Raw genomic sequence first — 12,554 nt, 5'->3', positions numbered from 1 at the left:
TGCATTATGTAAATAGCACATATCTACAACCTGTAAATCGCACATATCTACATTCTGCAAATCGCACATATCTGCATTCTGCAAATCGCACATATCTACAACCTGTAAATTGCACATATCTACAACCTGTAAATTGCACATATCTGTATTCTGTAAATCGCATTCTGTAAATCGCACATATCTGCATTCTGTAAATCGTAAATATCTACAACCTGTATATCGCACATATCTGTTTCTTTTTTTAATGGGGTATGCTGCCGACCACCGACAATAACCCTTTTTTTTAAATCTTGTTTAGCGGGGGGGGGGGTGCAGAATGGCCCTCTCTCTCTTCCCCGTACTGATCGGAAAGCAGCAGAAATCTGACGCATGCGCACTGAGCCGTACTGAAAATCCGCATGAGCATGTGCATGAGCACTAGAGGCCGGATTTCCCCGGCCGCACTGCGCATGCGCGGCCCTGAAATCCGACGCATGCGCACTAGAGAGCGGATTTCCCCGTGCCGTACTGCGCATGCGCGGCCCGGAACTCCGACGCATGCTCACTGGAGGCCGGATTTTCCCAGGACGTGCTGCGCATGCGCGGGCCGGAAATCCGACGCATGCGCACTGGAGGGCGGATTTCCCGGGGCCGTACTGCGCATGCGCGGGCCGGAAATCCGACGCATGCACACTAGAGGCCGGATTTCCCCGGGCCGTACTGCGCATGCGCGGACCGGAAATCCGACGCATGCGCACTGGAGAGTGGATTTCCCCGTGCCGTACTGTGCATGCGCGGCCCGGAAATCCGACGCATGTGCACTAGAGGGCGGATTTCCCGGGGCCGTACTGCGCATGCGCGGGCCGGAAATCCGACGCATGCGCACTGGAGGGCGGATTTCCCGGGGCCGTACTGCGCATGCGCGGCCCGGAAATCCGACGCATGTGCACTAGAGGGCGGATTTCCCGGGGCCGTACTGCGCATGCGCGGCCCGAAAATCCGACGCATGCGCACTAGAGGCCGGATCTCCCCGCGCCGTACTGCTCATGCGCGGCCCAGAAATCCGACGCATGCGCACTAGAGGCCGGATTTCCCCGCGTTGTACTGCGCATGCACGGCCCGGAAATCCGACGCACTAGAGGGCGGATTTCCCCGGCTCATAGGTGACAACCTAATTGCATGGCAATTTTTTTGTACTACACTCTAAAGCAGGGATCCTCAAACTACGGCCCTCCAGCTGTTGCGAAACTACACATCCCATGAGGCATTGTAAAACTCTGACATTCACAGACATGACTAAGCATGATGGGAATTGTGGATTTTACAATCCTTTAGAGGAGCAGTAGTCCAGAAATACCAGCAGCTGTTATGTTGGTATTATTTACTGCTCCTATTCAATGGTTAACCTTCTGTTCATCTGAACAGTGTATTCTAGTATTATTATTCTATTTTTTATATGACATTTTTATTATGGGCTTTATTATTTTTCATCTGTTCATGTCCCTCCCATAAAGACTACATCTATAATGTGAGGACATAATAATACACAGCTCTGCCTCCTCCTCATATCCTGCTCAAACAACAACAGACAGTAAGGGTAATAAAGCTGACCAATCAGAGCGCGCCCCTTGTTTGGGACTCTAACTCCCAGCATTCCCCTGGTGCCCCTCACACCTGGCCTATACGGGACGCCGGGAATTGTAGTTCCCTCTAGTGGTCTGTAAGGCGGTGCACAGCGTCCTTCAACTACAACCCCCAGCGTACTTTGCGGCGGCCAGCCAATAGCCGCCGCTGCACCCTCCTTGTAACCCGGCTTGGGATTAAAGATGGCGGACCGGAGTGAGACAGCAGCGGGCGAGCGGCCGGGGGAGGAGGAGAATGGTCACGGACACGGGCACTGCAGCGACTGCGAGAATGAGGAGACGCACAGCTCGAACCGGGGGTAATGTGCACCGCCACACGGGGCCTCCGGGGGGGGCCCTCCGCTCTGTCATTGTCACATGCCGTGCCCTGCTGTGCCTAATGTCCCGCCTCTTTCGCTATCTGATTGGCCAAACCGACGGGAATGCCCTGTGCTGATTGGCTGTTGGGGCTGCCTGTCGGGTCGATGTTTAAATCAAAATTAAAAAGATGAGTGCCCTGCCCCTATGTTGGGCATAGGTTACACTTCAAGCTAGGGGGGTACATTTTAAAAACGGGGCACCTGAAAAGCCGCCCCCCACCTCCTCAAGCTACAGTGCCATGGTGTCCTGGCACAGCAAAAATTATTCCCTCGACTACTCAGTAATGCCCCAAAACACAATTCATTCAAGTGGGGATGTGCCACAACTGTGTGCAGCAGTAAGAAGTTAAAAGGGGTAAAAACAGAGTGTGACCCTCAATAGAATGCCTCTGAAAAGTGATCTACTGCAGATCGCTTTTAAGAGTGCAACATCTCTTCCTTTACATTGGTCAGCAAACACCTGCTGCAGTAATTCTGTGCACCGCCTCATTATGCATTCATTACAGTAGCAGGTGTTGTATAGGGAAGCAGGCTGGACAGGTGCTCTGCCAATGTGGAAGTCTCTAGTACCTCCCCTCCCCCCCCCCCCCCCCTACAGCAGGATAGTGAGATCACAGAACTTCCCAATACTTTGTCTTGTGTGACATAAAAGGGATTTCCAGCACTTTACCACTTCCCTCTTGTATAGGTCAGGTCAGGGGACACCACGGCATACATCCGACTATTATAGCTCATTCATCAGTCTGTTCTAGTGTCCGCATATACATGAGCGCTGCTTTCTGGCATCTGTTTGCATTGCCTTAACCCTTTCATGATCCCGGGGGTATTTTCTTTTCTTTCATGCCAGCCTAAGGTGTACTATCATCCCAACCTTGCTGCGGACCCATCATTTTCTTCTGACTTGAGGTCCTCCTCCGCTGCCGTCAGGGGTGAGGGACGGATGCTGATGCCTAAACTTTTTTTTTTTTTTTTTTTTCCTTAATGCAAGGGATGCATTAAGGTAAAAACATTGTTAGGTTTTAGAACCAACAAAGTACAACTCGGACACGGCATGGCCTTTAGGGCCGGTTCACACTATTGCGATGCGAGAACCCTGCTAATCAACTGCGGGTTCCCGCATCGCAGCCGGGGCACTCATGGCAGTTCACACTGCCATATGCAAACTGCTGGGAAGTGTCATTATATGTTAACGACACCCCCATTTCAACTCTCATATCGCACTGCGAACTGACAGTTCGGACATGAATCGGATCGCATGTGTGTGAACACACATGCGATCCGATTCTGGTCCGAACTGAAAAAAGGGTCCTGTGCGTGTTTACACCGAATGTGGTGCAATATCAGCCATACTATGTGTATGGCTGACATCGCACCCGCACAGACATCGCATATAATGGTAACAGCAGTGTGCTGCACATTACATGCAATGTCTGCCATTGCAATAGTGTGAACCGGCCATTAAAGTGGTTGTAAAGTCAGAAGTGTTTTTTTTTTTTTAATCTTGATGCATTATGATAAAAAGCCTTCTGTATGCAGATGCCCCTCCTCAGCCCCACTAACGCTTTCCTAAGGTCCCTCTCTGTCCAGCGATGTCCACGAGTGTCTCAGCCATCCAAGATTCTCCCTTCTAATTAGTTGAGACACAGCAGAGGCGACATTGGCTCCCGCTGCTGTCAATCAAAGTCAGCTAGCCAATCGGGGGGGAGGAAGGGGGGTAGGACCAAGTCAGGGCTCCTTGTGTGAATGGACACAGGGAGCTGTGACTTTGCTCGGGTGCCTCCGATCGCAAGCTGCTTCCTGTGGGGGGGCACTGAACAGGAGGGAGGGGCCAGAAGCACAGAAGCGGGACCTGAGAAGAGGAGGCTTGGGGCTGCACTGTGTAAATCCACTGCACCAAAACAGGTAAGTATAACATGTTTGGAAATTTTTTTTTGTTTGTTTTTTTAGGGGAAAAAAAAAATTACTTAAAGAGATGCTGTTGCTTTGCCCGAAGTGAGCTAGGTGGCGGGTCTCTTTAAAAAAATATATATATATTTATTTTAAATGCTATATTGGTTTTCTATAATCCCCTGCAGAGCCGGATTAGTATGAGATTAGGAGAGGGAAGGCCAGCACTCTAAGCTAATCAGGCTGTATTGCTTTGCACAGTGTGAACATGCCCCCAACAGGTTATGGTCTCATCGGTCTATGGATGCATCTTCTTTACCCAATTAGCAGCCTGTGGAGGGTCAACTAATGTGGCTTTACTGTGCAAAGTGACGTAACCAGCTTGCCTTTGCTTTTCGGCAAGGCAAGGGTCGGGGGTCACAAAACTGGCTGAACAGATTTCCAAATACTTTGGGAGTTCTTTTTTGCATTTCTGCTGTGTCCTCTTACAGTGGTTGTGTAGACAGCTCGCTGGCTCTTCTATATAAATAATTGGCCCTTGCAGCATGTTCTCCACGCCTGGCTCATCCATATTTTTCCAGAGTAGTTGAATGAACCAATTTTGCGGTCAGGCCCCATCCTCTGTGGAGACACGTGGTCATCAGGCAGACAGCTGACTCTGTCCTGTGTCTCTGGCACCATCTCGCTGTGCATATGTCACATGAAATAGGAGTTTAAATAGGGCTACGTTCCACATGGCCGACTCACAGGCACTGTAATAGGATTAACAGGTATGTTTCTCTGAGCGTGTGGAATTCTTGCATCTGCCAGGTTTGCGGATCTGTCATTTATTTCTCTTGACGGTGTCAACGCAATGAATTTCAAATCTTTAGTCTCTGACCGATGAGCTGTTGTAGTTTTATACCTCGGGGGGTATGCGGGGAAAGCTACACATTTGCTGCTTAAAGAGGAACTTTGGTTGCTTTTTAAGAAATAAAAATTCAGCAGCTACAAATACTGTGGCTGCTGACTTTTAACAAAAAAGACACTTACCTGTCCAGGAGTCCCGTACTGTCTTCAACCGGGCCGGTTCTTCACCAGGCTTTGGGTCGACGATGCCGCCATCTTGGATGTGGGAGCTGGCTGTGATTTATTTATTTTTTTTCCTGCTGGCTCCCCACTGCTTGTGCCCAGGATTGCGCTACATTTTCACATTGGTCTCCTGGCACATGTGACTTGTGCCTAGGTGAGAATTAAGGAAGCAGGGGCAAGTAAAATATTGTTACAGTAGAGGGGGGTAGTTTCATGGCACAGCCTTAAACCCTACTCGATAAAACTAAAATTTTATAGAGTAACACACAGTCCCCTGCTCAGCGTCTCTAGACATGAGCGATTCTCAACTAGGGTTCCTCCAGAGGTTGCTAGGGGTTCCTTCAGCATTGGGCCATTTCTGCCTCTCGGAAAAGTTCCCACCGTAATTCTTCCCAATGACCAAGTGTAAGAACCATTCCTCTCATTGACCATCACACTAATGTATCATGAGTTGTAGCTTTCTCATTTTTATCAGGGGTTCCCCGAGACCAGAGAACTATTTCAAGGGCTCCTCTGTGTTAAAAAGGCTGAGAAAAGCTGGTCTACATTGTAAAGATTTTAGGGAATTTAGTTCCGGATACAGACCTAGGTATCTCCTGTAGAGATTTTGATTGGCTGTTCTTTGAGTGCTTAGTAGTGGAAAAACCCGTCTTTACTAAAACCACTTGTAAACAAAAAAAAAAGCCAGAAAGGCTTTGAATTCAAGTAAAAAGCAGTATTCTTAGCTAGAAAATTACTTCAAACCCCCAAACTTTATATATTTCTTTTAGCAAAGACCCTAGAGAATAAAATGGGGATCACTGTAATATTTTATTTCACACTGTTTTTGTGCAGCAGTCTTTCAAACACAATTTAAAAAAAACAAAAAAAAAACAGTAACATTAGCCCAATTTTTAATTTTTTTTTATAATGTGAAAGATGTTATGCCGAGTAAATAGATGTCATGCGTTTTAAAATTGCGCACACTCGTGGAATGGTGACAAACCAGGGTACTCCTAGGTGGGGGTGGGTCAGCCACGCCCATTGACCTCTGGGGACCCGCCTGCTGACCTTTTTGAAGGAGGTCCCTATTCCAATCCCTGAGTCCTAACCTTGTACTTCAAGGGGTAACCCTAACTCTAGGCAACGATTTAAAAACTTTTACAGGTTGCCTGTTTAGAGTTTCAGAGGAGGTTTAGAGATAGAGTGACAGCAATAATTCTAACGTTTGTGTCAATAACTCACATGGCACAAACACCGTTTACAGTGTGACCGACTTGTGTTCACTTATGCGGACGAGCACCGCAAGATGGGGGGGATTTATTTATTTTTACAGTGTCCCTTTTTAAAGCGGAGCTCCAGGCTCCTTCAGAAAAAAAACGAAGTCAGCAGCTACAAATACTGTAGCTGCTGACTTTTAATATAAGGACCCTTACCTGTCCAAGGATTCCGCAATGTCCTCACCCAATCCGATTCGTCAGTTGTCTTTGGGTGCAGACAGCGGCAGTAAGGGAAACAGGAAATTGAGCTATTCTTCCTAGTGTGCATGCGTGAGTCGCACTGCGCCTTGTAAATGGTTCCGTAGTCTTTTGGGACCTGTGATGTGTCTCAGAAGACTGCGGGGGCGGGGGGAGGGTGAACTTCAGGCTCAGTTTGCCACAGCGATCTGAGCTGTAAGTGGAAAAGGGGGTATGAAAATGTAGCAGTGGAGGGTGCAAACAAGCAGAACTTCCCCTTTTGGGTGGAGCTCCACTTTATGGAGAGATCTGGAGTTTAAAATCTCGCCTCTACCTTTTTTTAAAAGCAAAAGATCATTTGCTTTAACCACTTCAGCCCCAGAAGATTTGACAGCTCAATGACCAGGTCATTTTTTAAAACACAATATTTTGTACTTTGTGATATAATATCCCCTATTATTTTATTTTTTTAAGGGCTAATTTTTTTTCCCCTCATTTTTATTCTGATTATGTATTCTACATATTTTTGATAATAAAAATCACATCATATTGATTTGGTAAAAACACACACACACACACACACACACACACACACACACACACACACACACACACACACACACACACACACTTTTTTATTTTTTTTACTAGCGGTGATGAGTCCTTTTTATCAGGACTACAAAATTTTTGGGACCATTGACATTTTTACAGTGATCGGTGCTATAAAGGGATGGATGGGACTGCCTGGGTGAGAAGACCAATCGTTGTTCATACTTAAGCCTGGTACACACGATCGGCTTGTTGGCCATCAGTGTCAAACTTTTGTCCAAAGGCGTGTGCCAGGAACTTATCTTGCATTCTAATGGTAAATTAATTGTCGGCCAACAAATACGAACGTAGTGATGTACTACAAGGAATGTTGGCTCTTGAGCGGCAACCTTTGGGCACCTTATGCTAATTTCTTGTTTGGTGAGCATTGATTCCGAGCATGCGTGTTTGTACTTTCAACTTTTGTGTGACTGACTTGTGTACAGATGATACGAAAATCTGACAACAGACCATTGTTCGGCGAAAATTTACTAGCCTGCCATCCAATGTCAATGACATGCCATATGTTGGCTGAAAGTTGGATAATAATTGTCTGGAGGAGCATACGAACGGTCAGATATTAGGACAATAGTCTGTCAACAGACAATCCCATGTCAACAATCGGATCGTGTGTACGAGGCTTTAGTATGAACAACAGGTCGCTCTCCTCACCCCTGACAGCACAGGGATCTGTCTGTTTACACAGATCTCCATCCTGTCTGTGTGGAGTGATGCCTTTTGCCCGCATTGGCTCCATAGTGGTCAAAAGGCGAGCTGACTCATAGCTATGATGGTTCGCCCAGGGGAGCCAACCTGCCGCAGTATAACTGCGGTGGCTGGTCAGGAAGGGGTTAAAAAAATTAAGTTGGTCTCTATTCACCTCCATGGCCAGCTGCGCAAACCATTGGATCATTTCCCGGGTTTGCCAGTTGAGGTGACGACCCCCTCCTGCGGATTCTGAAAGCGATCCAGCGACTAATTAGCCACGCGGACCACTTTCATGAGACAATCGGCAGCCGAAACAAAACAAAATTTTGGGGTTCTGGCTGATGGCTTCAGCCATAACCCCGGTAAACCACTTTAAAGCCACACCGTGTACATTGGACGACAAGTGGTGCAATTACATGATCAATCCCAGAGTTGTAATAAGGACACTCCAATGTTATAGATGCGCAGCACTCTACACACCAAAATAAAACTTTCTGTACAGGTGTAATCCCAAGGATGTTTGTTGCTGCAGGTGCCATACTCCATGCAGCAGGCTATTTGCAGCTTATTTCACACTGCATTGCAAGAGAGACAGTGAACCAATCACAGTAGCCGCATTGCACATGCGCCTACCTGCGGGAGACTTAGTGGGGTTCCCTGCGATTTTGCTGCTGAATGGAAACCATATTAGAAGCAATGGGAGCCTTACGGCACCCGCAGCTATTTGTGGCTGCTCACATGTCGATCATGCAACGGCTACTTGCGGATGATCAGCCCTAGAGGCAGACTGTCTCTTCTAATGGCAGTACAATGGTTCATCCTGCTTCATTCTGTGTGCTGAAAAAATGCTAAGCTCACCTTTTAAAGAAAATTCAACATACACTCAAAGGCCCCAGTACATTAAAATATGCTATGCTCGTTGGAAACCTGTTTCTCCATGTAATTGCCATTGCTTCTATCTCTATCATCTTTTGTGGCACCTCCAATTCCTGGCCAAAAACTCAGAATATTGTGAGTGTTCCATCCTGACTAGTTGCTAGAAAGCTCCTTTTTGAGTTCTCACCCCCCAAAATCACAGAAGCGTGTGCTGTCCATTTATAAGCTGTGCATGCACGGTTCACTCTCGCTTTACCCTCAATGCTGCGTGCACAGTTCTCTCTCCCCCCCCCTCAATGCTGCGTGCACAGTTCTCGCTCTCCCTCTCGCTCCTCAATGCTGCGTGCGCAGTGCTCTCCCCCCCCCCCCCCTCAATGCTGCATGCGCAGTGCTCTCTCCCCCCCCTCAATGCTGCGTGCGCAGTGCTCTCGACCTTCCCCCCCCCCCCCCCTCAATGCTGCGCGCGCAGTGCTCTCGACCTCCCCTCCCCCCAATGCTGCGCGCGCAGTGCTTTCTCTCCCCCCCCCCCCCCTCAATGTTGCGTGCGCAGTGCTTTCTCTCCCCCCCCCCCCCCCCCCCCCCCCCCCATGCTGCATGCACAGTGCTTCCCCCCCCCCTCAATGCTGCGTGCACAGTGCTCACGCTCCCCCCCCCCCATGCTGCGTGCACAGTGCTCGCGTGCTCTCCCCCCCTCAATGCTGCGTGCACAGTTCTCCCCCCTCTCTCCCCCTCTCTCCCCCTCTCTCCCCCTCTCTCCCCCTCTCTCCCCCTCTCTCCCCCTCTCTCCCCCTCTCTCCCCCTCTCTCCCCCTCTCTCCCCCTCTCTCCCCCTCTCTCCCCCTCTCTCCCCCTCTCTCCCCCTCTCTCCCCCAATCTGGGTCACAGAAATGCAGAACTAAGTGCACTTATGTGAACCTACTTCTCTTTTTAAAAGGTGAACTTGGCCTTTAATTGGGTGATTAGTCTTCACCATCTGTTATACTGATACATGTAATGAATTTGTTTTTAGACACTGACTTTTTTTAATCATTGGCTTCATTCTATTTCAGAGGGGTGGACAACACTGGAGTTAAGAAAAAGAAGAAGCAGAAACGCAAGAAAGACAAAGGAGGGGACAAGTTGGAAACGACTGAAGCTCCGGTAACCATTACAGATACTAATGAAGAGGGCCTGTTTATAGTATATAGAGAGAGTACACGGTGTATAAGAATTTGTATCTGTGTTGGAAGAGAAGACTTGGCCCATAGTCAGCATTCCAATTCAGCGTTCAGTAGGTTAGGGTCAGTGTTCTGGGCGGGTCACTTGAGTTCCACCACACCGTGTTTTTTTTATGGATCTGGCTTTGTGCATGGGAGCACAGTTCTGCTGGGAAAAAAACTCAAGAGAATTTCCCATACTAGCTGTCAAAAACACATGAGTCGCACAAATATTTTTGTAGGTTGTAACATTTACCAGTACCCTTCATTGGAAACCCCTGAACTTCAGTATCATGAAGGTGTGCCTGCTTTTGGTCACATAGTGTACACGCAATACTATCCAACAACAGAACTACACAGAATATTTTTGTTTTGGCTTACAAAACCCTCCTACAGTTAAAAACTTGCCAACAGTATAACTTGCATATACAGCGGCAAGGTGGCACTGCTGTGCCAGGTCACCTACCTGGTATGTGACCGGACACTTCCGGGTAGGGGGTGCTCCCTCTTCTGCTGTTTTTAAACACAGAAGAAGCTGATATGCAGGTATAGCGGACTGCATGTCTGCTGGCACCCATCGATCGTTGGGCAGATCGCTGTTCTGACAGGAGGGAGGGCAGGGATCCTGTGTCTCTGTAAAGCAGGAACATGGGTCCGTGTCTTCCCCTAGTAAAAGCCTCACACACTACACTAAATCGCTGGCTAGGAACACAGTTAACCCTTTGCTTGCCCCCCTGATGTTTAACCCCTTTCCAGACAGTCATTAGTACAGTGACCATGCATATATTTAGCACTGGTCCCCAAAAGTGAAAGTGACTTTCTTCTGCAATATAGAAGTCTCATAGATAGCTATGTCTATCAACTTTTTTGGTTTATAGCGCAAAAAATAAAAACTGAAGAGGTAATCAAATAGCACCAAAAGTGAGCTCTATTTGTGGGAAAAGAAGGGCCTACATTTTATTTGGGTACAGCGTTTCATGACTGTGCAATTGTCAGTTCAAGTAATGCAGTACCCTATCGCAAAACCGGCCTCATTTGGGGGGGGGGTTTAAATCTTCCAGAGGTTAAATGTGAAATGAAGCTCAATCCCCAAAAGCAAACACACCAGGGTAAGTACACTTTCTTTTCAAATGAGTCCAATAAGACTTTAAATCGGTCACATGGATGAATTAGAAGAGCCTTTTCTTATAGCATTGTGCCTATGGTGATCGATCACTCAGAGCTACAACCTTTCACATTGTGATGAACTGCATGCTTGAAAAAATATTTTCATTTATCAACTTGTAAACTCAAAAAATATAAAATTGAGACAAAACCTTAAAGTTTCCCTAGGCTGCTTTCATACTGCTCCATTGCAAAAATGCAGTAAAAACGCATATGTGTTTTGCTGTTTCTGGCAGGGTGGATTTGATTTAAATCACTAGTAAAAAGGCTTGATTTAAATCATTTTTAAAGGGCAACTGTCATGTCTGTCCCACAGCAGCTCCTCCCCTGACCCTCTGTTGACTCACCCACAGTCCCATTCATTTTAATGGGATGCCTGGCGATGCGGCAGTGACACAACAAGGTGAGGGACGTGGCGGCAGCAGGTAAGGGGATGCCCGTTTACAGGCGCTGCCATGATGGATCTGAAATGACAGATGATCATTAAATGTAAGGACTTATTCTTGCTGGTAGTTGGAATCCTTTAACATTTGCAAACAAAATGAAGGTTTCCTATTTAGAATAAGCGGTCAGGTTAGTAAAGCCGCAATATCAGAACCAGTTCAATCATACAGTTTGTAGTGTACATAGATTTGCAAAACCATGGGATAAAGCAATATTCCTGAAATTTGTTTCATTTCATGGTTACTGTGAAATTGTGTAAATGCATCAATGCAGTGCATGTTATCTCAGCTTGGATTCATTTAATGAGTTTATCAAAAATGGAAATCTGGCAGAATATACAGTCTCATACTACATAACTAAGCTCAATTTCATGCTGAATAAACAAATGCATCTTAAATAGAAAACTATCTTTTTAGATATTTTTTTACTCCAAAAAACATTTTATTAAAATAAATTTGATAAAAATCCAAAAAATTGTAACCGCGTGTGTTCGTGTTTGATGTTTTCAGTTCAATAGGAAAGTGCATTTTTGGTGTGTGTGTTTTTTTGTTTTTTTGGCACCAAGCATGCAGGACTTTTAAAGATGCAACTGACTGGTGTGAAAATTTCCATCGGATTTAATGGTCATGCATTTTTGTTCCAATTTTGGTAAGGCAAAAAACGGAAGAAAAACTGATCAATGTGAAATAGGCTCTTAAAATGTTTGTACATACCCAAACATGGAGCTCATTTCTAAAGAGCTACAAGTTGTTCATCTAGAGATTATGGCTTTTGGAAATGTATAATTGGGACCTGCTGCCTGACCTCTTTTATTTAGGTGAACACTCTACCTGCTGAGAAGATACAAGAGATCCAGAAGGCCATTGAACTGTTTTCTGTGGGCCAAGGGCCAGCTAAGACCATGGAGGAAGCCAGCAAGAGAAGCTACCAGTTTTGGGACACGCAGCCTGTTCCTAAGTTAGGTAGGAGCCACATTTTAATATCCATCAGGTAGCTGCTTGGGGGTAGTATGGTCCTTGTGTCTAAAGCGTGTTTTTGTGTTTTATTTATTTATTTATTTTTTTCTTAAAGGTAGAATTTAATCTGAATCCGCTTTTTTATATGCACACAGAAAGCAACTGCTAAAATCTGATGGCTGTGGATGATGCAGACTTTTCTAACATATATTTTTAAAATATGATATAACCAGACCGGTTATGGTTAG

General features: G+C 46.4%; 1 protein-coding gene across 1 annotated transcript in view; it reads left to right on the top strand.

Annotated features, from left to right (window-relative positions):
• The first annotated feature begins 1,757 nt into the window (after window positions 1-1,757).
• Window positions 1,758-12,554, top strand: part of NMT1 (N-myristoyltransferase 1) — a 28,201-nt gene continuing 17,404 nt past the window's right edge. Inside the window, exons 1-3 of the mRNA XM_077460074.1 lie at window positions 1,758-1,921; window positions 9,596-9,686; window positions 12,168-12,312. Of these exons, the coding sequence (XP_077316200.1) occupies window positions 1,806-1,921; window positions 9,596-9,686; window positions 12,168-12,312 (352 nt within the window). The 5' untranslated portion in view covers window positions 1,758-1,805. The remainder of the gene's footprint in view (window positions 1,922-9,595; window positions 9,687-12,167; window positions 12,313-12,554) is intronic.

Source organism: Lithobates pipiens, unplaced genomic scaffold (assembly GCF_037356315.1).
Source record: "Lithobates pipiens isolate NorthernLeopardFrog02 unplaced genomic scaffold, aLitPip1_a1.2 Scaffold_28, whole genome shotgun sequence".
In the NCBI taxonomy this organism is placed as follows: domain Eukaryota; kingdom Metazoa; phylum Chordata; class Amphibia; order Anura; family Ranidae; genus Lithobates; species Lithobates pipiens.
This window is presented reverse-complemented; position numbering and strand designations above follow the sequence as displayed.